Here is a 24,948-nt window from a genome sequence, read left to right on the forward strand (position 1 = left end):
ATTTTTGGCTATTATGCATAAAGTTGTTCTTAATATGGAAGTACAAGTCTTTGTGTGGACATGTAGTTTTGTTTCTCTCATATAGGAGTGGAATTGCTAGGTCAGACGACATATTTGTTTTCTAATGTGGAACAAGTTATCACAGACTTAATGGCTTAACACCACACCGTTTATCATCTCAACAGTTTTCTATATTAGAAGTCTGAGTGGGTTTGAGCAAGTTCTTTGCTTAGAATCTCACAAGGCTGAAATCAAGGTGTTGGCCAGGCTGGGTGTTTATCTTGGGGATCTGGGAAGAAATCCATTTCTTCCATAAGGGCCTCTTCCAGCTCTTTGCCCACACTCTTTCTCACCAGGCCCCTCTATCTTCAAAGCAGCAATGCATGCTGAGTCCTTCTCACACCCCCGGGCTCTCTGGTTCTTCTGCCATGAGCCAGAGAAAACTGTTTTTCAAGGGTTGGTATGATTAGATTGGGCCCCGACGATCTCCATTTTGCCATATAATGTAACATAATCACAGGAGTAACATCTGGGAGCAAAGGTCATGGGACATGACCGCCTTACGCATATGGTAAGTACATGTTTCCTTTTAAGAAACCATCGAATTGTTTTCCAAAATGGATGCATCATTTTACTTTCCTGCCAGAACTATATGAGAGTTCTAGCTGCTGCACATTCTGGCCAACATGGTATCGTTGGTCTTTTTAATTTTAGCTCTTGGTGGGTGTTTAGTGGTACCGCATGGTACCTATTTGCATTCCCCTAATGACTGATGACAGTGAGATCTTTTGGCATGCTTCTTAGAGCATAAAATTTTGTTTGATGAAAGGTTCTGCTTTAAAAAAAGGTTGAAATTTACTGGCTTAGATAAACTGTGAGGTTCTTACAGAGTCTGTAATCTATGAATCTCTTAATGGGGCCCAGGGCTTATCTCCTTTTCTGAAACAGCCTCTTGAATGTAGGCAGCACAAAGGTATATCATCAGTATAAGCACTGTGCTCTGCTGTGTGCGTGGGTGAGACATGAAACCAACAAACATTCGTTGATTATCTACAGGGCTACAATCCCAAATCTGGAATTCTGAAATCCAAATTATTCTGAAAACCAAATGTGCTTTTCCTGATTGACACCAAAACTCATTGGTGGCAAAACCTGACATGAACCTCTGTGGGGCTTTGTTTGTTTGCAGAAGGACCCTGTGTTGTCCTACGCCTGTGTTGGCTGCCTGGAAGCCTTGCTTGACTACCTGCAGACCCGGAGCCCAGACATCGGTAGAAACCCTCCCTATTCTCTGATGTTCTCATAGGGGCAGCCAGCCCCTGCCACCCTCCTGTCCCAGACTTCCAACCTCTGTCCTTTGATTCACACTCATTTTGTTTCATTGTTTTCATAACACTGCAGGGGCATTGCCATGCCCATTATATGGATGAGGACATTACAGTTCAGAGAGATCAAGAAACTTGCCCAACCAAGGTCAAAAGCTCTTAAATGGCAGAGCCCTTCCTATTGCCTGCTTCACACAATAGTGGGACATGTTGTTTCCCTGAGCCAGGTAGCATAGGTGGATAGAAGCCCAAGGAAGAAAATCTTCCTGTGGTCAGGTCAGTTTGTCCAATGCCCTGCCTCTAGCTGGGCAACCCTTGTTTGAGCCAGTCAGAGAAAGTCCTCTTCCACAATGTTCCAAGGTCTATGGAAAAGTAGCAGTAACAACCTAGGGTGACTGGTGTTTCCTGTAGCATTCCATGTAGTCTCCCAGCCCTGGAATCGGTTTTTGCTGTTTACCCTCCTGGATGCTGGAGAGAGTTCCTTCCTCAGACCTGAGATCTTGAGGCTCATGACCCTGGTAAGTACAGAATGGATGGTCCTGTGGGCTGAAGAATGTGATGAGCTGAGTGGTCCTGAAGAGGCCAGGTAGAGGGGTGGAAGGTAGAGGGGCTGGGTGGGCCTCATCCTACAAGAGGCCTGCTCAGAGAATTCCTCAAACACCCACATCTTCTTACCCCAAAAGACCCAGATATTCCTTCTAATTGATTTGCACATGAATCATTGGCCAGGGCCTGCCTGCTGCACCCAGATCCTATGCTAGGAACCAAAGATGTTACTGAGCCAAATGCTCTGCCTTTTAAGGGTCTCTCAGTTTAGAGAAGGAAATAGACAGGAAACTAATAGTTAAAACATGACGTTATTAGTGGCAGAGTAGATGTGCTAAGAGCCTGGCTTGTGGTAAGCGCCCACCGAATAAACAGCAAAGCAGTCCACCTGTGAATGATAGTAAAGCAGATCAATGAATAAATAAGTGGTTGGTGTGGGGACACAGAAGAGTACAGCTGACCCTTGAATAATGTGGGGGTTCGGGGCGCTGATCCCCGTACAGTTGGAAATCCAAATATAACTTGACTCCCCAAAAACTAACTACTAATAGCCCACTGTTGACTGAAAGCCTCACTGATAACATAAACAGTGAACACATATTTTGTATGTTATACGTACTAAATACTGTATTCTTACAATAAAGTAAGCTAGAAAGTGTTATTAAGAAAATAATAAGTACAGTACAGTATTTATCAAAAATTATCTGTGTATAAGTGGACCCAGGCATTTCACTCTCCTGTTGTGTAAGGGTCCACTGCAATTGTTTCTGCCAGAGCTGGGAGGGAGAGGTGAGTAAGAATGTAGTAAGCACTCAGTTAATGCCTGTATTTCTCTAATAAAATGAAAAGAACATTCAGTAGGAAGGTAACATTTTAGCTGAGGCTTGAAAGATTATTAGGCAAAGAGGAGGAAAAGTATTCCAAGTAGTGAAGTGAAAATAGCAGGGGTATGAGCACATGGTGTGTTTGGAAACCACCATAGTCCATTTTGACCATGAGTGTGAGGTGCAAGGCCAGGCGGTGAGGGGGAGGGTACTGAAGGGGTCAGCAGGGCAAACTTTCTCAGGGTTTCATCCTCTGCCTCACTTATTCCACCTTCCTGGACACAACCTCACCCCTGCCCACCAAGTCTGAGCTCCTGAAGGCAGAGTTCTGTGGGCTTCAGATCGGTGCCCCCAGCCCAGGGCCAGTCACAGCAGGGACACAGGAAATGTCTGTGAATTAAGGAGATACCAAACCACCGTGGGTTTGGGGCTTCTCTCCTTGGTCTAGTTTGTGCGGTTCCAGAGCAGCAGTGTCCTTTCTCATGAGGAGGTGGGTCATGTTCTGCAAGGCGCAGCTTTGGCTGACCTCTCTACCCTGTCGAACACCACACTCCAGGCCCTGCGTGGCTTCTTCCTGCAGGTGGGTCGGAAGGGGTTGCCATGTAGCCTCTCTAAGGCCAGACCCTCCACACCATCTTCTTTGTGGAGTATGGGCCTTCTGGCCACAGCAGCCAGAGGGAGGTCAGGAGTGCAGAGGGTGGAGGGTAGAGAGGGCCTGATGGAGCAGGCACCGAGAAGGCTTGCCCTCTTCTTGCTCCAGGTCCAGAGCACGGGCCTCCTGGCTGATGAGAGCACGGCCCAGACCTTGCGGGTCTCCTTGGAGGGCCTCTTCCCCAGCGCCTCCTCAGCCCAGCCGCCCCTGGACATGCTGTATCCTTTCCTGCATGTGGGAGCCTTGGCCCAGGCAGGGTCACCCAGGCTATGGGAGGCTGCGGCATCGTGCTTCAGAGGGGTGCACTGTCTACAGCCCTGTACTTTTAAAGCATGTGGGTCAGTGAGAATAGTTAATAGTGATAGCAACGACAATGACTTATCCTGTCTAAGTTCCCACCAAGGGCCAGGCACATTATACGTACTGTGTCTAATCTTCACAGAAGCCAGGGGTGCTAACATAGCTGTAACTTAGACCAGAGGGGTTAAATGACATGCCCAGGATCACATAGTAATAGCATCAGGATTTGACCCCTGTTTGTCTCCAAAGCCACGTCATCAAACTCAGGAAGGAGCTAGTCCTTCCCCAAGAGCTTTGGAGAAAATTGGCCAAACCCAGTTGATAGGGGTGCTTCCCTCAGCCCAACATGGGGGGTGCTGGATGCCTGACCGGAGAAAGCCTGGCTGTGGGCAGTGGCTAGAGGCCCCCTGGGGGTGGTTGTGGTGCTCCAGAGAGGCTTCAGTCTGTGTGCTGTTTGGTGGTACTTCCTCCCCACCCCCACTGGCTAATCCCTGGCTCTCCTCTCTCTCCTCTTTCCCTTGTGTACAGAATGTTCCCTGTTGAATAGCAGCTGCCTCAGGTAGTTCGGGTCCAGGTGTTTGGGTCCCAGGTTTAGAATCCAGCCCACTATTCTTAAGAGCTCTTCTGTTCTTGTGTGACTGTTTTTGCCCTTTTTGGGCTCTGGAAGTGTGGTTCTCCCACGGTTGCCTCCACCTTTCTGCTGTTCTCCTCTCATGTTTTGCCACCAGTTGCCTGGGAGGTGTGGCTGTATCCCTGTCCCACATCAGAGACTGATCCTCCTGACTTGAAGGCCCAGAAACGAAGAGAACTGAGACCTGGAGAAGAGAAAGGGCAGACTTGTTGGGGGAAATGGATGACAACTGTAGCCATTCACTCTCTGGTTGAAATGGAATCAGGAAATAAAATGATACACTCACATGTCTCTGGGCTCTCCAAAAAACATTTCCCTCTCAACTTACCTTGGCTCCCTGGGGCTGACAACTCTGCCAGTGGGATGGTGGGTTGCTTCGGTAAGGAATGGATGGCCTCCTCAGGGACAGGGGTGGGATCTGCTCTGCTGACGTGTAAGGAACACCAGCCTGATACCTCAGTTGTACCCAGAAAATACCCCTTGCAGGCCGTCCGCCGGGCTGGAAGTGCAGAGACCCCATGTGTCTGGTACCGGTGTGGTCTGAGTGCTCTGAGAGGCACTTTCCCTGCTGCCTCACCTCACACCAAGGTGGAGAGAGGTACGGTTTCCAGGCAAGGACACCGAGCAGGTGAATCCTTGAAATCCTTCTCTGCCTTGCGGGCTCAAACGAACTGTTCCAACTCAGCCCTTCCCTGGCCAAAGCAGGTCCCTTGTTTCTTTCTGTGGCCCCTCCGCAGAGCTCGTATTTGTATACCCACGTGTGCGGTTCTTTTAACGTCTGCTCTCCGCCGCTGTGCCTGCTTCCTGTTCCCAGCTCAGCCGGCTGCCTCTAGCCTCCCGCCCCCAACCCGGGTGCCTGTAAGTGGACAGCCCACCCTTACTCCGTGGGTTTGGCTGTATGGACCCTGCACAGAACTCATATGAATTCTGTCCTAAAGAACTGCACTGTAGGTTTCTTCTTGTTTTATAAAGTTTATTTTAGTCATCTCCACACCCAGAGAGGGGCTTGAACTCACAACCCCGGTGTCAAGAGTCCCGTGCTCCTCCCCGACTGAGCCAGCCAGGTGCCCCTAGAAGTTTTTTTTAAAAACAACGAAACAAAAAACACTGCTAGTCGTGACCCACCAAACGGATCCTACCAACTACAGTTTAAAAAACACTATCAGCTTATGAAAAGTTTCGGTCAGGGCGCCTGGAAAGTCACCCAGACGGCAGGGGTCAGGGCCTCAGTCCGCTGACGCGTCCTTTAAGTCGGACGCAGACCCCACACAGACTTAACTTCCACCAACCTGACCGTGACAGAGCGCCTGGCGATCGAGCCCCGGCACTTGTTGGGCGGGACCCAACTCCCGCTAACCGCGCTGAGGACCGCCCGGCGGGGCGGGGCCGGAAGTGAGGTCAACGGAGCGGCTGTCGCGGCCCGCGCTCATTGGCCGGGAATGGCGCAGTGGGCGGGGCGATATTTGGTGGCCTTAGAGCTGCCGCTCGCGCCTAGTGTAGGGTTTCGAGTCTTTGCCATTCGCTCCGTAGATCCTAGAGCCGGGCTGGACTCCGACGTCCTGTCTGCACTTCCCGCACCTCCCGGCCTGGTAGGTGGCGGCAGGGGTCCCGAGCAGGCAGCCTCCAGGTGGTGCGGGGAGCGCGTGGGGTACGTAGGGACCAAGGGCCCCCACACCGGTTGTTGGGAGTAGAGGATGAGATTCGCGGCCCCGAATGCTCCTTGTTGGAAGGGCTCGTTCTCTCCTCCGGGAGCCCCACAAGGCTGGGGGCAGCAAGCTGGGTCCGCGAGCCCGCGTAGCCGGCTCAGAGCCCGCCGCCGCCACGCCATCCTTGCAGAATGGGTTCAGAGTCGCATACCGAGCCGGGAAGAGGTCTGGGAATGCACGGTGCGGGGAGCGGGATTGAGAGGCGGGGTATGTGGGAGTACCAGTGGAAAAAAGCAGGATCCGCGCCCACGCAGCCTGCTTTTTCGTCCTTTCCCACTTTTCTCCCGCTTCAGTCATTACCGGCTGTCTGATATCTTCCTGGCTCCAACTTCTGCCCTAGTCCGGGTCTGGTTCCCTTGAGTCTAGAGCGTGGCGTTGGAAGGCAGGTCCTGGGTGAAGTTGGACTACTCCTTCCCAGTCTTTGGGCTTCAGGTGTCGGATCTTCGTAGGGTGGGGGCGGTTCTCCGAATGACCTCTGCGGGCTCTCGCTGTCAATAACTGAGCATCTCTCCCCTGGAGCAGGCGTCCTGATAGACCAGTGGCATCTTTGAGGTAGCCTGTGCTCATTTAGACTCTTGGTTTAGGCTGGGAATAGCTGAGTGACTTTGGATAGTCATCTGCCTTTTCTGTGCCTTGGTTCCCACATTGGTAAAATTGATCAGCTGTCATTGGAGTGTGAGGCCTCCACTGACCACTGTGTTTAATATTACATGCCACCGATTCCCTCAACCTTTTGTCTTGTTTTACAAGTTTATTGATTTTCTGTTTCCCCTACTAGGGACATAAGTAATGTGAAATGCAGTCATTTTTGTCTGCCTTGGGCACTGTTGTATTCTCAGGTCTAAAACAGTGCCTTGAACTTAGTACTCAAAAAGTATTTAGGGAATGGTGCCTGAATAGTAACAGGTGTTGCTTGTGGTGCCTGTGGTTCCAAAGTGAATGAGTGGCAGCCTGCTTATCCAAGACTGTGCTGCCTTCATTCCTGCCCTGCATCCCTTCTTCTGTTCTCTCTCTTTTTTTAAGATTTTATTTTTAAGTAATCTCTACTCCCAGTGTGGGGGTGAAACTTAAACCTCGAGATCAAGAGTCGCATACTCCACTGACTGAGCCAACCAGATGGCCCCCGTTCTTCTGTTCTAATGACAGAAGTCAGAGAGGAGGGGAAACCAGAAGTTTCACATCCCCCCTGACTGCCTGGGCTTCCTTAACCAGATAACCCTCCTGGGGTCTAGGATGTTGAAAGGGAATAATGATATTGGCCAGCCCCCACTTTCCCCAGGCACAATGCCTCACCCAGTCCTTTCTCCCTACAGCAAGGAGGTGACTTCCTTATCTCTTTTACAGGTGAGAAACTGAGGTGACTTCCTTATCTCTTTTACAGGTGAGAAATTGAGGCTCAGAGAGGCTAAGCAGTTTGCCCCAGGGCCCAGAGACAGAGGCAGAGCCAAGGCTCTAGCCCAGAGCTCTAGACACTAACCCCTGTGCTCTAAGCATTCCTGTATTGCCAATATTATCTCTTCTCCTTCCTCCTAACATCCCACAGTGTTTATTGTATGTCTGGTTGGTCACAGGTGCTGGGCTGGGAGCTGGGGCTCCAAGGCTTCCCAAAGCTGGGTTCTTGGTATTTGGAGGCTATGTCAAGTTGGGAAGTTGCTGTTCACCTGCACTGTTTATTTTATAAACCAAGCTCTGGATCTCACCTCCTCTCTCTGGGTTACTTTCCTAGCTCTAGGATCTTGGATATGGACCTTCTTCAGTTCCTGACCTTCGTCTTTGTCGTGCTATTGTCTGGGACAGGAGTTACAGGCACCCTGAGGACCTCCCTGGACCCAAGCCTGGAGATCTGTATCCTTTGGGGTTGGAGGTGGGGTTAATGAGCTGTTTCTGAGGGTGTCTATAAATAAAGTCTTTCTGTACCCACAACCCCTTGGATTCCAGAGATGGAGCAGACCCCGCCTATAGGAACAGGGGAGAAAAGGTGAGGTGCTCTAATCCTTGATCAAGTCCATTCTTTTCTGACTCTCAGTTTCTCCATATGTTAAATGGAGGAGGCGAGGCATACTTCTCAGAGCCCTCTGAGGATTGTATATATGCTTTGCATCTTGTGGGTGAGACCCTGGGTGAAGAGCCAGGCCTTGCCATACTGGGGCTGCCTACTCTGGGCCAGACCTTGGGGACACGAGGAAGAATTAGGACCAGTCATCCCTGGCTTTGAGGAATTCACAGGCCTCTCACTGTACTGTGTGGTCGGCACTTTAATGAAACGTGGGGGAAGAGGGGCAGGGAGAAATACTGTGCTGTGGCTTTTGAACTGGGTCACGAAAGCATAGAAATTCATGGAGAAGAGTGGGGGGCATCCTAGGCAAAGTGTATAGTGGAAACAGAGGAGTGGAGGTTCTGGGCATGGTGAATGGTTGCAGCAGACGATGGGAAGACCACGGGAGGGGAGAGCAGCAGCCACGTCCGGAGGGAGTGTTCAGGGCGTTGGATATAGACTCCTCTGTGAACTGGGCAATGATACATTGCAGGATGCCTCTACTTCTGTTTGTTTCTTCCTTCTGGGTGGGGGCAGGGGGAGTGTCTCAGCTATGGGCATCCATGGCCCTTGCAGATATTTGCTGTTCGGGAATGGGCCCTCTGGATTGAGACCACTGGGTTGCTGAGGCCAGTCCCTTGACTGCACGCTGCTCAGACAAGAAGATGTTTATGGTGAAGCGGCGGGAGCAGCTGCTGGCACTGAAAAACCTGGCGCAGCTAAACGATGTCCACCAGCAGTATAAGATCCTTGACGTAATGCTCAAGGGGCTCTTTAAGGTACATGTGGGCATGGGACAGCTCACGGCCAGGTCTTTGATCTGGGCCCTGATAGATAAGGTAGGAGTTCCCTGAGGGGCTGGTGTTCAACGAGACGGGGAACCACATACACAGAAGATTTGAAATAGAGTTTAAATAAATAGGGCCGTGTGTGAAGGGCTCTGCAGAGCCACTCAGCCTGGGTGGGGTTCCCTCAGGTGCTGGAGGACTCGCGGACAGTGCTCATTGCTGCCGATGTGCTCCCAGATGGGCCCTTCCCCCAGGACGAGAAACTGAAGGATGGTATGGTCTTCCCAATCTTGCCCTTTCCTTCTTCCCACCACCTTGATCTTCTCTCACTGCTCCTTTCCTCCTGTTCTCCTCACTCTCTTTTTTTCTCTGGAAGTTTCCACTTATGACACCTTCCAACTGGTCCCCTTGGGTGTATGGACACTTAACCCATATTTCTCTGGGCATTTCCAGGTGTCAGAGCCAGTTTCTGGGCCCCTGACGTGGATATATTCCTTTGTACTGTACTGTGCTTGGGGCAGGGGAAATAGGAGAAGCCTCTGCCCACAACCCCACCTCAGGGACCCTTGCCTTTTCTATTACCTTGACTGTTCTGGTAGAGAAGGCAAGGGTTATTCCCATTTATAGGAGAAAAACTGAGACCTCTTGAAGGGACTCGCTGGTGGGGGGCAGCTAACAGTGCTCTTTTCTACTGTTTTAAAGCCTCAATCCCCTTAAATACTTTTTGAGACAAGGGGAAAACAGGTAAATCAGAGAGGAAGGAATGTTTGTGTCTCTTCATCCCCTTTTCTTAGAATTTTTCTCCCATGGTAATTCCCTTCCCACCTCCTGTTAACTGGTTATATGCTAACAATAAAACGTTAGATTATACTGTGAGAGAGGATGGAAATAGCATCTACATATCAAACGGTGGGCACTTTATAAATTTCATCTCGAATCTCTCCTATGACTCTGAGGAGGGCACTGTTGCCTTCATTTTCCAGATAAAAGAAGATGAGTGGTTTGCTCTTGCAAACCTGTAAACCAAGCTAACTCCCAAGTTCTTTGAGGTTCAAGATTGTTCTCAGGCCCAAAAGCCCCTGCTCCACTTTGCTTTGGACTCTGGGGGAGTCCGCTTATCTCTGTGTGGGCTGGCCAGTGCTGGTAAGGGCTGCCTGGGTCTTATCTGCAGGGGTGGCTCGAACAGAGACTTCTGGTGGGACTGGGTATATAGTTATTTTTCATGATAGTCTAGGTTGGGGGGACCTGCTGCCACGATGGACACTCTAAGTTAGTCTGAACTGATCTGTTGACCAGAGGAAGGACATTAGTGAGAAAATTAGTGAAATTCAGATAAGGTCTATGGATTAGTCTCAATGTTAATTTCTTTGTTTAGATAATTGTACAGTGCTTATGTAAGATGATAATATTAGAGGAAGCCGAGTGAGAGAGTTTTATGATGAATGATAGAAATCTATTTTTTTTTTAAGATTTTTATTTATTTCTAGGAGAGGGAGAGAGAGACAGCGTGAGCAGGGGAGGGTCAGAGAGAGAGGGAGATACAGACTCTGAAATAGGCTCCAGGCTCTGAGCTGGCAGTCAGCACAGAGCCCGACGTGGGGCTCGAACCCACGANTGATGGGCATGGAGGAGGGCACTTGTGGGGATGAGCACTGGTGTTATATGGAAACCAACTTGACAATAAACTATTTAGGAAAAAGAAGAAAAAAAGAAATAAAACACAAAATAATTTTTTAAAATCTCATAAATATACTCTGCCACATCAACAAATTAACAAAAAAATTTTTTATGTTTTATTTATTTCTAGGAGAGAGAGAGACAGCGCGAGCAGGGGAGGGTCAGAGAGAGAGGGAGATACAGACTCTGAAATAGGCTCCAGGCTCTGAGCTGGCAGTCAGCACAGAGCCCGACGTGGGGCTCGAACCCACGAACCGCGAGATCATGACCTAAGCGAAAGTCGGACACTTAACTGACTAAGCCACCCAGGCGCCCGAATCTAAAGTTATTTTAATATAAGACCTTGAGAAGCTTTTAAAATAAAATTGGGGGGTGCCTGAGTGGCTCAGTCATTTGAGCATCCAACTCTTGATTTTTGACTCAGGGACGCTCCCAGGGCTGTGGTTTTGAGCCCCATGTCAGGCTCTGCGCTGAGCATGGAGTCTGCTTAAGATTCTCTTTCTCTTTCTCTCTCACTCTCCCCCACACCTTTCCCCCTCTCCCCATCTCTCCCACCACTCCTTTTATCCCCTCTCTCCCCCATCCCTTCTCCCCTTCTCTGCCCCTCTCCCTTGCTCGCACATGCTCTCTTTCTCTCTAAACAAACAAATGAAAAAGATATTTAAAATGAAATTGGGAAGATATTAAAAAAACCAAAACAAACCCTAATGTGTTCTCTGGTCATCCTAACAAACCTGCCTCCTCACGTACACTGCCATTGTGTTAACACTGGGGCCTGGCTCTGGATATTTGGAGGCCAAGTTGGGGAAGTCCGACCCAGCCAAGCCTCATGCGATATATGTCTTCATGTGCGAAATGGTACCCACCTCTCCAGTCCTTAAAACAAATGAGGTTTCTAAGCTATGAGATACAGCCACCTGAGCCTCAGTTTCCCATCTGTAAAATGGGAACAGCAGCCACATCTCCTAAAGGTGGTTTTGGGGATTCAATGAGCTGGGGGACATAAAGCCCTTAGCATACACTGCACATGTGGTCAGCACCTATGGATAGTGGTCACAGTTCCCTCCTCTGATGAGCAGGCTTAGTGGGCTTATATACTCTGAAGGGTGGCTGGGGCTGGGCAGGTGGGCAGAAGGGCATCTGCCTCGGCCACTCATCAGGATCCTCTCGCCAGCTTTCTCCCAAGTAGTGGAGAATACAGCCTTCTTCGGTGACGTGGTGCTGCGCTTCCCGAGGATTGTGCACCACTACTTTGACCACAATTCCAATTGGAACCTTCTCATCCGCTGGGGCATCAGCTTCTGCAACCAGTCGGGCGTCTTTGACCAAGGGCCCCACTCGCCCATCCTTAGCCTGGTAAGGACTGTAGCAGAGGAGGTTCAGGAGCCCTCTGCCTGGTGGTGCACCGTGAACCTTGCATCTGCCTTCAGTTAGGCCTGAATGTCAGCCCGTGGTTGTGGTTTCCGTGATAAGCCTCAGGACACCTTGAGATGCAGTCTCAAGGGGTTCTGTGCTGACCTGGGTCCCTAGGGGTCATCACCTGTTTTCTGTCTGCCTAAGCCTTGGGCTTGAGTCCCACTGTGGAGGAAGTAGGTGCGGGTAAGGAGTCAGGAGAGGCGGAGGATGACTAACTTCTCCCCATCCGCAGATGGCCCAGGAGCTGGGGATCAGTGAGAAAGACTCTGACTTCCAGAACCCATTTAAAGTAGACCACCCAGAGGTAAGTTGTGGGGCCTATGGCCATGTCTGCTCTGCCTCTGTGGGGTCATGGGAAGCCAGGTCATACAGGGGGTGGGACACCTTGGGTGGAGCATGAGGGCTTTCGACTCGGAGTCAGACACGGCTTGAGTCTGGATCCACATTCCATTAACTGCTCATTGTTGCCTTCGCACAAGCCACTGCCCATGTCTTAGCCTCATGTTCCCTGTCTTTTCACGGGGTATGGAGCCCAGCTGTGAGGGACAGTCAGAGCCTGTGAACACACCCATCCCCATGGATAGTAGGCATCCCACATCAAGTGGCTGCCAGGCGACGATGTCGGGCCATGCTTCTCTGCCCTTGAGCCTTTGAGCACTCAGCCAGGCTTCTGTCTCACATTCTTGCATATGCTTTCAACGTAGGGGGCTGAGGTGGGCTCTGAGGGCTGACGGCTACAGGGTGGGACCACAGATGGGGACACATAGAGTAGAGGGGAGGAGGGAATCAGGTGGCAGGCCAGTGCAGCAGGGGCAGGAAAGCCTGGAGGACTGGACTTGTCAAATTATAGGCTCTGCTCTGGTGTAGGGAGGGGTGTCCGGGACCTTGAGGGGTCTAGGATTTTAGCCTGCTGCTGTTTCATGGGTGCTCACAGGTCAGAGACATCGGAGTTGACTGCAGCAAAAGCAATATCTGGACTGTTGGCCTGGCCACAGGGGTTTGCCTTGTTCCTCAAGTCACCCATGGGTGACACAGAGGGGTCCAGGCAGATGCTGTGCATGCAGTGGCTTTGCACGAAGGTGAAGAGTAGTGAGTTTGGGATAGTCACAGCCTTTATAGTGAATAGAGGCAAACCTACTCTCTTTAAGGGCAGTCATCCTGTCCCCCCCGCAGGTGGTTCTCTGCAAGCAGTCCTGACGAGTGATACCCACGTACAGAGTGGTCAGGGCTTTGCTTTCCTGTTGTAGCCAGTGAGACCGTGCAGGGGTACGCAGGGCCGCGGTTGGTTGCCTCCCCCACAGTGTACCCGTTAACCCTGTATGTCTTGGCTTAGCTTAAGTTTCCACACGAATGTGCCATTCAGTCTGACCCATCGGTAGAGGCGAGGACCAGATGAGTTCAGTTTGTCTCATGTTGTCATTTGATTACTGCTGCCATCAACAGGACTCTAAGCAGCAGGAGGAGGCCAAGCCCCGGGGTTGCAGACTCAGCCAGCTAAGTCCCAGGCAGGCCAGTAGATCTTTTTTGTCTGTTTTTTTATTTTTTTTAATGTTTATTTTTGAGAGACAGGGAGAGAGGGCGAGAGAGCGTGAGCAGGGGAGGGGCAGAGAGGGAGGGAGACACAGAATCTGAAGCAGGCTCCAGGCTCCAAGCTGTCAGCGCAGAGCCCAACGCAGGGCTCGAACTCACAAACCACAAGATCATGACCTGAGCCGAAGTCGGACGTTTAACCGACTGAGCCACCCAGGCGCCCCACCAGTAGGGGTTTATATTAGATATTCAGAATAGTCTAAGGCCGGTCTATTACCCATGACCACCCACACAGGAGTTTAGATGAATCTACTGATCTTTGATATCATTGTCCATAATTACCAGGAGCAATAGATGAACACAAAGCAGCCCTTCTCCCCAGTGAAGAGACAGTTCATGGCCCACGGTCTCCCATATATCACTACTTGATTGGAGTCACTGTTATATCAGTGTCTCCATGGGACTGCAGCCTCACTTGTCCTGTGTGGCATAACCCAAGGCCACTCAGACATCAGGAGAAGCAGATGGATTTGTATCTGTCTAATTAAAACAGGTTGTTTGGGCCTGTGTGCCTGCGCAGGGTCACTTTGGGAGCTGCTTTCGACAGCATCAGGCACAGCAGAGTAGGTCACTGCTGACGCCGTCCCTGGGAGTTTTCCTGTCACAGGGCTGAGAATGACACACCCAACAGCCAATCACATCGTCAGCTGCAGCTGCCACTTGGCTTGGGCAGATCCTAGGATTGTTTGCCAAGTGGCGGTGCTAGACCGAAGAGACCAAGAGGATTCATTGTTCCCTCCCCAGATGCTAAGATTATTGCTGCAAAATCGGTGTGTCACATCCCAGGCCCTAGAATTCCACTCTTTCTCCAGTCATCCCCTACTCTCGCCTGGACCTTTCTTTCATCCAGGAGGGTCAGATGTGAATGGACAAGGGCATTTTTACATTTTCAGAGACCCATCGTACCTTCCATCTTGGGCCACATGGGCCACTGTCAGGACGTGGCAGGGTGCGTACTTAACCAAATGGTCATTATCCCAATGATTTCAGGACATACCATTCCAACAAGGGACTCCAGGCCGTCAAGCCAGAAATAGAGAGTCCTCTGCTTAGTGCCCATCCATGGTGGCAAGTACGTTGCCACAGCTGGTACAATGATATATTTAGATGGCAAAGCCAGTTAACTGGGCAGTGTAGGCTTGATCAGCGTTTTGATTCTGGTTGATCTCATCAGAGAATGGACCTTACGATGGGCATCTAAACAAATGACCTGGAACGTTTAGTTGTCAACCATAGTTTGTTTCCAGACTTCATGGCCCCAACGAGGAATGGCTGTCTTGGATCTGCCGGTCTGTGGTCTTGTGGCATAGATGGTTAGGACACTGACAACAGTCACTAGAAATATAATATGCATGGTGTTAGGAATATTATCTAGGCAAGGCCAGTGGCTTTTAATTCAGATCATTGTCTGACTGGCCTTGATGGCATTGTCACCGGTGCTGGATGGCTGCCACTGCCAATAGACAACACTGTCTAGGATTCCCAAAAGCATCCCTGGATTTGATGATTCGCTAGGAAGAATCACGGGAGTCAGTGTATAGTTGTGCTCATGGCTGTAGTTGATTATAGCAAAAGAATACAAAGCAAAATCAGGAAAGGGAAAAGGCTCACGGGGTGAAGTTTCAGGGAAACCAGGCATAGGCCGCCAAGAGTCTTCTCCCAATGGAGGCACCCAGGGCATACTTAATTTCCACAGCAATAAGATGTGACATGTGAGAAGTTGTCCTGAGAGGAGGCCCATTAAAAACTCAGCGTCTAGAGTTTTTATTGGGAGCTGGTAATGTAAAGCTCCCTCTGCCCAGAGTTCCAGAGTCCCAGGAGGAAAGCAAGGTGTTCAGTATAAACCACATTGTTTGCACAGTTTAGGCTCAGTGAGTCACTCTTACCAATTAGGGTGGTGGGAGCCCTCCCAAAATCCAAGTTCCCAGACACCAGCTAGGATGCAACCCTAGAAACAGGCCTTTCAAAAGATAGCAGTCGGGCCGGCTGTGTTAACTCTTCTGCACAGTACCATTAGCTCTTAGTTTAGGCGAACAGTCAGTGAGCCAGGCCTGAGTGTTTAGGGGAACCTTTGAATCAAGGGCCCTTTGAAGCTGCGTCTTTGCTTCAGGCAGCAGAATGGGAGATAAGGGTTTCCCCACTAGGTTGCTGTCACCTCGTCATGTAATATCCCCCTCGAGGTTGCTTGCTGCAATCACAACCCTGATAAGTGGCCAATGTAAGAACAGTCAGGGCCTACCCAGCATGAATGCGAAAGGACACTCAAGGCCATGGCAAGTTTCCTTTCCCAGGGAGGGGCACCCACAGAGATGCTTTATTGCTGTGAGGCTGGCTCTCCCGGCCCTGCAGGTCATGAGGGCCCCTGACACAGAGAGGATGGGTGTCAGGAGAGATGGAGTTTGGCTTTGTCATAATGTGCTCTGCTTAGAAATAACCGTACCAGCAACATGCTCTCCTTACTTCTCACTGGCTAGGGACGGTCTCAAGCGTTTACTCCCTTTTTAGCATCCAGCATGGACCCGTCCCACCAGCAGCCCAGGCTTGCTCAGCCCCCTTCATGCACTCTCCGTGCTAGTGAGTGTTCTGTACATAAGTACCTCTTATGCACCCATAACTAGAGCCAGCCTGTGTCAGGCTGTATGCTGGTCACGGTCCCTGCCCAGAGGGAGCTGGCCCTCTCCCTGCTCTTCATATGCTCACAGTCTGTTGGGGAAGGTGGCAGGGAAACAGTCCCGATGTAGCATGATCACCGCACCAGTGGAGGAGGGAAGTGGGATGAGCTGTGGAACCCCTAAGAGGGAGGCTGACCCTGCTTCAGCAGGTAGGTGGTGGGGGCTCTGGGGTAAGTAAGAACTGCCGGGTGGACCGGCTTGGAGAAGACCCTGCAGGCCACGGCACTAGCTTGCACAGAGGCTCAGAGGCATAGCACATGCATTTATGTATCCTTTGGTGAGTGTCTACCGAATCCCAGCTACTAGAGAAGCAGAGTAGCCCTGCTCTCCTGGGAGTGCCACTCCAGTTGGAGGATATAGTCAATAAAAAGCATATAATCATGGGAGGTGGTAACAAGGCTATGGAGAAAAAAGCGGGGGAATGTGCTTACGGAATCAGGGATAAGGTAGAGTACAACTGCTGTTGCATGTGAATTCGATGCAGAAGGTCTTACTAAAAAGACCTGAACAAGGTGAGGGAGCGGGTCATGGATCTGGGGGAAGAACATTCCATGCTGAAGGAGCAGCAAGTGCACAGGCCTTGAGTTGGAAGCATACTTGGAGGGGAGGGAGGTTCCATGAGACGATAAGGTCGGAATAGGCCAGATCACAAGACCCTTGGGGGTCTTCTCCGGGGCTTTGGCATCTACTCTGAGACACATGGAGAACGGGGTGATGGGCTCTGGCTTTCCCTGTACAGGATCAGCCTGGCTGTTGTGTGGAGAGTTGTCTAGGGGGCCAGGGCGGGAACAAAGACACTGATGAGGAGACGGCTGGGCTGGTCCATTTGGGAGTTAATGGTGGTTTAAACCAAAACCAGGGTGACAACATTGAGGACAGTGAGATTCTGGTTGTTTAGAAGGTAGAGCCAGCTAAGGAAGCAGATGTGGCCTGAGAGGAACGCAGTAAGAAGGACTAGAAGACTTCTGGCCTGCGCACATGGAAGAACGGGGCTGCCATTTTCTAAAACGGGCACACTGTGGTAGGACCAGGTTGAGGCCTGGATCGGGGAGCAAGACTTTGTTTCTGGGCCTGGTGAGCATCCGGATGAAGATGTCATGGAGGTGATTGGAAATAGGACTCCAGATTTCAGGTTGAAGCTGGGGCTGCAAATGTGAGTCGTGCTTATGAAGGAAGGTGTGGGGAGCCGTGGCACAGGTCACGGTCCATCACCCCGGGGCAGGTAGGGTGTCAAGGCAGATAGAGCAGTGGTCAGGGCTGAGTCCTAGGATGCGCCTCCTGGTAGAGGTGGGAGGATGGGAAGGAACGAGCAAAGAAGCTCCAGAATGACGGTGTGAGAGTCGACGCCCAGAAGATCATTTCACAGAGGCCCTGTGAGAAACGGGCAGCAGAGGGAGTGAGCAGCTCATAGAATCTGCTGGAAGGCCAAGTAGCATGAGGCCTGAGAACCGGCCACTGGATTTAGCAACATGGACACTGGCCATCAGAGATCGTATTATAAGCTGTTTTGGTGGAGCCGTGGGGACAAAGATTGGATTTCGAGAGGGAGAGGCGAGGAAGTGGACGCCGCAAGGGCAGACTACCTTCGAAGAGCTGCCTTTTCAAAAGGAACAGACCAGTGGGAACATAGCCGGAGGGGGTGTGGATTCCAGGGGAGATTTTAGTCAGATGGGAGAGACTAGGCATGTTGGCATGCTGATGGGGACGGCCCATTAGGGGGAAAGAATCGATGGTGCGGGGGCATAAGAGTGGCTGGAGCCTCACCCTGAGGAAGGCAGGCAGGGGAGAAGATCTGGCACCCCGGGGGAAGAGTCCATCTTGTCTGGAAGAGCAGGCTGTGCACAGAGGCAGCTGGGTTGGCGGGTGTGGAGGTGGGAACTTGTGGAATTGTCCTGTGAGTGCTTCTGTTCTCTGAAATAAAGAGCTGGGTCATGGTCTGGGGGGAGGGGGGAGGATTGGGAGGCCCCAGGAGGTGTGCCTAGGAGAGCGGCTGCGGGAGCAGGCCAAGGAGACATGGATTGCCAGGCAGCATGAAGGGCCCGCCGGAGGTTAACACCAGGAATTTAAAGTAGGCATTAGTTAGGCCTAGTGGGGAAGCGGTCTGGGAAAGGGAGAGGCAGTGTTTCTCTTCTGACCCAGCTAGGTGTGGGCTCCTCTGGTGAGGCTCAGCCGGCTGCGGTTGGAAGGCCCACATCTTCTGACTTGCTCTACCCCAGCCAGAGCCAGAGGGTGTGGGGTCTCTGTGACCTGGGGGGTCAGCTCCTCATTCCTCCCAAGAGGATATGGATTAAAGCCTCGCAATAGGAGGCAGAGTGTGGTAGGGGCAACACTGGTCAGGGAGGTGGGAGGCCCGGGGGCTGGTCCCAGTGTGCCTCCCACTTGCTGTGTGACTTAAGCATATCACCTACCCTCTCTGGGCCACACTTCTCTGATTTCACCCCATCTTCCAGACTCTCATAGTTCAATCTAACATGGCAGGTAGATTTCTGCACAAGGTAGAGCTTCTAGTTTGTTTTTAATGCCTACCTTGATTACACATTTGTCACATTTGCCCTAAGAACAAATAAAACGGGCATATTTCACAGCATAGTTAACTTGAGTTTGGGGTACTATTATTGTATTTCATATTCTACTCGATTCATTTGTTCATTTAAAAAATACATACCGAGGGCCCTCTATAAGCCAGGCAGGTCCTGGGCTAGGGACTCGTGGTACGGTGAGCAACACAGGACCCTCCTGTCCTCGCGGAGAGTGTTTTCCAGTGGGCGCGACAGGCATGAAGCACTGAGAAGGAGATGGAGGAGCCAGCCCCAACTGGGAGTCAGAGCAGGTCCCCCAGGATGGCAACAGCTGAGCAGGGGCCGGAAAGAGCATTCTGGGCCCGGGCACAGCACATGCAGAGGCCTGGGGGTGGAAGGGAACAGGGAATCCGAGAGCCCAAAACAGGGAGTGTGAGGGTGGAGCACAGAGGTGGGCAGGGTGGGCCTGCAGATGGAGCGTGTGGAGCTTTATCCTGAGCGCCGTGCAGTCACAGAAGGGTTTCAGCAGGAGTGTGACACGGTCACATTTGCATTTTGAAAAGAGCTTCACTGCACTGAGGAGAAGGTCTGAGCGGCACCTTCTGCGTGGGGAGCGTGGGTGTGGAGAGCGTGGGGAGGCCCCGAGGCATGGGGAGAGGTGCGGGTGGTGACGAGGGTAGCCGTAGGGGAGACGGAGAGGAGGACCGGAGTTTGAGAGACACTGAGGAGTTAAAATGAGCCAGGCCTTGGTCAAGGAGGGAGGGCGGTGGGGGTGTGGGGCCCCACTGTTCATGAGGACAGGGATGCTGCGAAAGGACTGGGTTTTGGGGAGATGGCGCCGGGCCAAGTTTGGGGCACGTCTGGGACATCCTAGTCGCATTTAGATGTGGAGATGCAGGTGTGAGGGGTAACTGACCTACACGCCTAACGCAAGCCGTGGGTTTAGATGAGCCAGTCTGGAGGGGGTAGCGGGAGAAGGGCAAAGGCCCCGGGGATTGCAGTCGAGGAATGCTTCCACTGAAGTCCTCCTCCGCCACCCTGGCCACCCTGGGTTCCTGTCTCCTCACCGGGCACCACCGTCCCCGTGCCGTGGAAGCCATGAACCTGGACACCACAGTCTTCTCCTTCGCCTCTTTTTCAAGGTCTGCCAGTTTGACCTCTGGCCCTCTGCTTCCCATGCACTCCCTCGCCTGGGCTTCTCTGCAGCTTGTTCATAAGCAGCCGGATGCCTGCCGTCTCCTGCTCTCACTGGAGGCCCTCCCCTCCTGTGCGGCAGCCAGGGCCCTAGGGGTCTGGGTGTCTTGGGCACTCCGTCCCCTCACCCTGAGAGAGGCCTGCTTACGGTTTCTCAAATGCCCCGTGCAGGTTCCCACCTTAGCACTCATCCCTCCTTCCTGGAATGTCCTTTTCTTCCCTCATCCTGTGTGCTTGGGGAGCTCCTGGGTATTTCTCAAGACTCTCAGCAGTTTTCCCCGAGCTCATTGAACTGTCTCCTTGTCTGCGGGCTCCTTGAGGGCAGGGGCTGCGTCTAGGTGATCTTCCTGCTGCCGCAGGCCCACAGCGGCCTAGCCTCAGACAAACTCTCTGCTCCCCACAGACTAAACCAGACTGTTCTTTTTTTTCTCTCAGTTCATTTCCAGCACTGACCCTTTCCAGAAGGCCCTGAGGGAGGAGGAGAAACGCAGGAAGAAAGAGGAGAAGCGGAAAGAGATCCGAAAAGGCCCGCGGATCTCGAGGTCCCAGTCTGAGTTATAGCCGGGAGTGGCCCAGGGCTCAGGGGGCCAGGAGGAGACCAGTCTGGAGGAAGAGGCAGAGGCATCAACTGGCGGTGAGAGCCAGCTCTGTGAAAGGGGAGGCGACGTTTGCTCAGCCCCCCTGGAGCCGGCTCTGTGCCCTAATTGAAGTGACTGGGCCACGGAAGGCTGGATTTCCTTCCTGGGGCCTTCCTGGAGGCGTGGGTGCCAAGGAGGCCTTCAGAGGATGCCATGCTGCAGATCAAGCCACGTTGAGATGTGGGGGGAGGCTGGAAGGATCCTGGGCCGGACCCTCCCTTTGAGTTAGGACCGCTGGCCAGCTGGCTGCCGCCTTTCACGAGGAGGCAGCAGAATCAGACCCTGGGCCACTCGTGGAAGTGCCACGCGTGCTGCTGGCCCCACTGTGGCACTGAGCTGCTCGGCACCGGTCCCAGCCCCCTGCAGACACAGGAGAAGCCAGCAAGTCCTCTGGGCTAACCGAGGCTGATTTGGGCCCCAGGGTGCTGGGAGCCCTTTCATGGGGCAGGGGCCTGGGTGGGAGGGGGGGACGAGAGGTCCTCACAGACAGAGAGACTACCTTAGAGGGTGTTTCCACCTCATCAGGAGGAGCGCCAGGCCCTAGCAGGGCAGCGAAGCAGGGGCTTGGCTTAGGCCTCCTCTTCCCCTTCTCAGCACCGTCCTTCATGAAGGGAGTGTCCCGGGAGGGTGTTTAGCCAAAGACCTTAGAGCAACATGATCTCTGTCCTCAGACCTCTGGGGACAGTCCGAGAGCAGGTGCAGGGTGGACTCAACTTGTCCCCTCTGGCAACTCTAGGAGATCCCTGGCCTATGGGCAGGGGCTGCTGGGCAACGGGCTGTAGCTCTGCAGGAGGCTGTGCTTTGTAAAGGCAGAGCTGCCGCAGGCTGGATGGTGAGGCTGCGAGCTCCCCGTAGCAGAGAGCAGTGGCGGCAGAGCAGGGGGGGCAGCTGCCCTTTAATAATGCTCCTCCCAGGCAGAGGAGGGAAAGGCTCTGGTGGGAATTCTAGTTTCGTCTCTTTGACCTTGCCACGCCAGGTCTGCCCCCTTAAAAGGGGAGAGACACATGAGCATCCCAGAATCCCCCAGCCGCTCACCACTGACAGGGCTGTGAGGAGAGACCTGAGTCTTGTGTCAGCCCCTCAGACTCGCTGACTGACCCTGGCCCAGCCCGTCCCTGTGCTGTGGCTTCACTGGCAAAATGAATTTGATAATGTCTGAACCCTCCCCGGCCCTAAACTGCTTCTCTGAGGCTGGGTCTGGCTTCTCAGTGACCGATGCCCTTCTCTGATGGTCCCCCCCACCATCCCACAGGTTTGCTGAGCACACCTGTATGCGCAGCTAAAGAGAAGGACCCAGTCTTACCTGTCTTCACCTCTGTCCCATCTGGCACCCCCATCCTCCTAGGCTCTTCCTTCTGCGTCTCCAGCCTCTTCATCTTGGTTGATTTCCTTCCTCTCCATCCTCAGATGGGCCCAAGTTTTCCCATCTGACACCTTCAAAGAAACAGGCAGAACCACTCTGCTCTCCCCCTCTCTCCTTCCCTTTGATGCCATTGTTGATTGTTGTTACTTGTTCCTGGAATTCCACCTTGCGTCTTACGCAGGCAGAGCCTTCCCACCTCAAGGCCCGAGGGCACTTGTTTGTCCAGCTTTCTCTCAAGCAAAGTGCCATCAACCAGATGCACCAGCCTGTGTGGGAGTTGTGCTGGTGAAGGTAGTGGCCACTGGGACCAGAGGTAGCGGGGGGTCAGGAGGTGGGGGCGTTCTAGTGGCCAGATCAACACCAAGGGTGCCCAGTGGTGACAACAGTGAGGTCTTCGGTGGTGTTTTCAGCACGGTCTAGGCTATTCCTGTCTGCTGAGCTTCCAAGTTCATCTCAGGCACCGCTGAAGAGTCTGGGAGCTAGCTCCTCTGTATCCTGTGAGGCAGGATTTCTCAGCAGTGGCACTATTTACATTTAGGGCCAGTGTGCTTATGAGGATGGCTGTCCTGTGTGCTGTGAGGACACTTAGCAGCGTTCTTAGCCCCTGCCTGCCAGGTGCTAGTAGCCGTCTCCAGACATTACCACGTGACCCCTGGCGACAAAATCTCCTTGGTCCACAGCACTTGTCCCTCCTTATCCAAGCCCTACATCTTCCTCGGCTGAGATGCTATTGGAAGCTCCTTGAGATGCTCCTTCCAGGCTTCTGGGCTGCCATGTTGTCCTGGTTCTCTGCCCTTGGTCTCCATCTGCTCTGTCTCTTCCGGATTCCTCTTTCCGTACCCACCCCGTAAGTGAAGAGTTTTAGATTAGTCTCTCCTCTCTGCTCTTCTCTGCTGGGCACCTGCATCCTCTGAGAGACCCCAAAGCTGATTGACCCTCTTGCCACTGATAATCCTCAGTCCTCAGGTTTCAGCTTATCCAAAACCAAACTTGGCAATTTCCCATCCCCAGGCCTGATCTCTGTGTCAATCCGTGGGGTACATGTTCTTGCCTAACGCTGGAGGAAGTGACAACTAAATCCTGAAAGGTTGGGGGCGGAGGGAGAAGGTGACAAGGCACTGTGAGTGGGGGCCTGAAAAGGGAGGCATCAAAGGTACTCAGTGAAAAAGCACGTGCAAAGTTCTCTTCTGTGACCTGTAGTTACTGCCCAATCTGTGGTTGATCTCTGGCTCTATGGTCATCTGGTCCCTCCCTTTCCAGATGAAGAACCCAGGTCCTGAGGAGTGACTTGTCTAAGATTGCTCCACTCCCGAGAGCCAGTCTCTGTTCTCCCAGCCAGGGCAAGGTGCCAACTGGGAGAGACGTTCAGGTAGGTGGGATCCAGGGCCACAGGGACAATGCCAGTGTTTTGCTGGGGCTCGGTGCGGTGCAGCCACACTTTTTCTGCAGTTTCTACCGAGCCTTCATTTGCGCTCCCTCTGGCCACTTTATTAGGCCCCACAGCTTCTAGGCAAGTCCAATAGCGAGTTGTGGGGACAGCACGGAGTGGGAGGTGCTGTGCCTGACCTGCTACTTCGGTTGCCCTCTGCAGGGGGTTACTCGGGCTTTGGGTTGGGAAACCACTGGACCAAACTGAGTTATGGTAGGGCAGGAGACAGTCAGCCCTCGGCGTGGGGAGCCCTGTGAGAGGCTGTGCGAGGTGCAGCCCAAGGTGGCCCTGCCCAACTCCATGCCTGGTCCCGGGCAGGGCATCAGGATTTGGTGTTTTGTTTCAGGGTGAGACTGCTAGGTGTAGACCGCATGGAAACTCTTGTGCATATAAACAGTGAAGAAACATTCTTGTCCTTTGTTCCCCCCAAAATAAGTCGCTGTTTTTTTCTTATGTTATACGTGTTCATTATAAGAAGTGACTTAAACAATAGTGAAACACCAAGAAGAAAATGAAATTCACCCTAAGTCCAACCACTCCCATAATCATGACTGACAACTCAGCTGTTGGGCCTTCCAGCCTTTTGCCCTTCATGTGAGCACATAGATCCCTATTTTCTCAATTACAGTGGCTACTTGTACGGCACGTACTATATGCCAGGCCTTATGAGACCGATGCAGCAGCCCCTCCTGCCTCAGAGCATTTGTCCATATCATCTGTTCCCCTGGCTACACCAGACATGATTCCTCAAAATTTTAGGTTTCATCTTAAATGTCAGAGTCATTTGACATTTTACTGACAACCTAAGTTAGGTCCTTTGTTAGTTTTGGCACACCCATTACTCTCTCTTGATTACCTGTACCTTCTCTGCTTTCTATTTGTGTTTAATGTCTGTTCTCTTCACTAGACTGGAAGCTCTCAGAGGGCAGGAATTGCCTGTCGGGAATGTTCAATAAATATGGTCAAATGAACGTGCAAATGAGCTCCTTTAATCTTCAAAACTATGAGAGGGCACCGTTTTCCCTGCATTTTAGAGATGACAAAACAGAGGCTTAGAGCAGTTAGTGAGCCAGCCCAAGGTCACCCTGCATAGTGGATCCCTGTCTGCCTCCGCACCGCCTGCGTGCTCTCTTGACCTCAAAGCGACAGCTCTGTTAACATACTTTCCCTTTTTAACAATATATTGTGAGAGTCTTTGTCAATAGACATTTATGCACGTGATCTTTAATGATACCATTTAATTCCATTGTGTGGAGGTAATTTACTCATCCGGTCCTTTATTGGGCTTCCCAATACTTGCCCCAGTTACAGAGAACTTTGTGGTGAACGTCTTTGAACTTGCATATTTGCGCCCTTCTTTGAGCATTCATGCTTTCATTCCGTAGGATAAATTCCTACTAGTCTGCACATTTGGTTACGTGGAGACCAGCTGCAAGGTGGGGCAGTGAGGTGCTCGAAGCAGTGGGAGCTGGTGGGCGGGCCTGCAAGTCGGAATCCCTGCGGCGCGGTCAAAACGCTCAAGCCTAGGTCACACCTTAGGAGGCCTGCGGTGGGTCTCCGGCTGTAGCATTGCTTTAAAAGTCTGCAGGGGGTTCGGGGGGACCTAGGGTGAGGACCGTCGGAGTAAGCGCTTGGTCGCGGCA

General features: G+C 52.1%; 2 protein-coding genes across 4 annotated transcripts in view; both read left to right on the forward strand.

Annotated features, from left to right (window-relative positions):
• The window catches only part of MEI1 (meiotic double-stranded break formation protein 1), a 77,680-nt gene extending 73,111 nt beyond the window's left edge, over positions 1-4,569 (forward strand). The window contains exons 27-31 of the mRNA XM_039237528.1: positions 1,190-1,271; positions 1,737-1,843; positions 3,144-3,275; positions 3,456-3,565; positions 4,376-4,569. Of these exons, the coding sequence (XP_039093459.1) occupies positions 1,190-1,271; positions 1,737-1,843; positions 3,144-3,275; positions 3,456-3,565; positions 4,376-4,421 (477 nt within the window). The 3' untranslated portion in view covers positions 4,422-4,569. The remainder of the gene's footprint in view (positions 1-1,189; positions 1,272-1,736; positions 1,844-3,143; positions 3,276-3,455; positions 3,566-4,375) is intronic.
• Positions 4,570-5,745: 1,176 nt separating this feature from the next.
• On the forward strand, positions 5,746-24,276 carry CCDC134 (coiled-coil domain containing 134). Of its 3 annotated transcripts, XM_039237244.1 has the most exons (8): positions 5,746-5,867; positions 7,329-7,365; positions 7,711-7,829; positions 8,677-8,798; positions 8,996-9,080; positions 11,659-11,840; positions 12,133-12,204; positions 20,311-24,276. In XM_039237244.1, exons 3-8 carry the CDS (start codon positions 7,727-7,729, stop codon positions 20,434-20,436), a joined length of 690 nt encoding a protein of 229 aa, XP_039093175.1. In that variant the 5' UTR covers positions 5,746-5,867; positions 7,329-7,365; positions 7,711-7,726; the 3' UTR covers positions 20,437-24,276. The 3 variants fall into 3 exon arrangements, with proteins under 3 accessions (XP_039093175.1, XP_039093183.1, XP_039093193.1); XM_039237252.1 differs by lacking the exon at positions 7,329-7,365; XM_039237262.1 differs by lacking the exons at positions 5,746-5,867; positions 7,329-7,365 and adding an exon at positions 7,310-7,328.
• The last annotated feature ends 672 nt before the right edge of the window (positions 24,277-24,948 follow it).

The sequence above is a fragment of the Hyaena hyaena genome, unplaced genomic scaffold (assembly GCF_003009895.1).
Source record: "Hyaena hyaena isolate Hyena2069 unplaced genomic scaffold, ASM300989v1 scaffold_4, whole genome shotgun sequence".
Taxonomy (NCBI): Eukaryota; Metazoa; Chordata; class Mammalia; order Carnivora; family Hyaenidae; genus Hyaena; species Hyaena hyaena.

What these genes read in the sequence shown, in the direction of transcription:
- CCDC134 (XM_039237244.1), top strand. Translation starts at nt 7,727, where the DNA reads ATGGACCTTCTTCAGTTCCTGACCTTCGTCTTTGTCGTGCTATTGTCT. An exon ending in GGACCCAAGCCTGGAGATCT is followed by an intron (nt 7,830 to 8,676) that starts GTATCCTTTGGG and finishes CACGCTGCTCAG; the next exon opens with ACAAGAAGATGTTTATGGTG. An exon ending in TGCTCAAGGGGCTCTTTAAG is followed by an intron (nt 8,799 to 8,995) that starts GTACATGTGGGC and finishes GGGTTCCCTCAG; the next exon opens with GTGCTGGAGGACTCGCGGAC.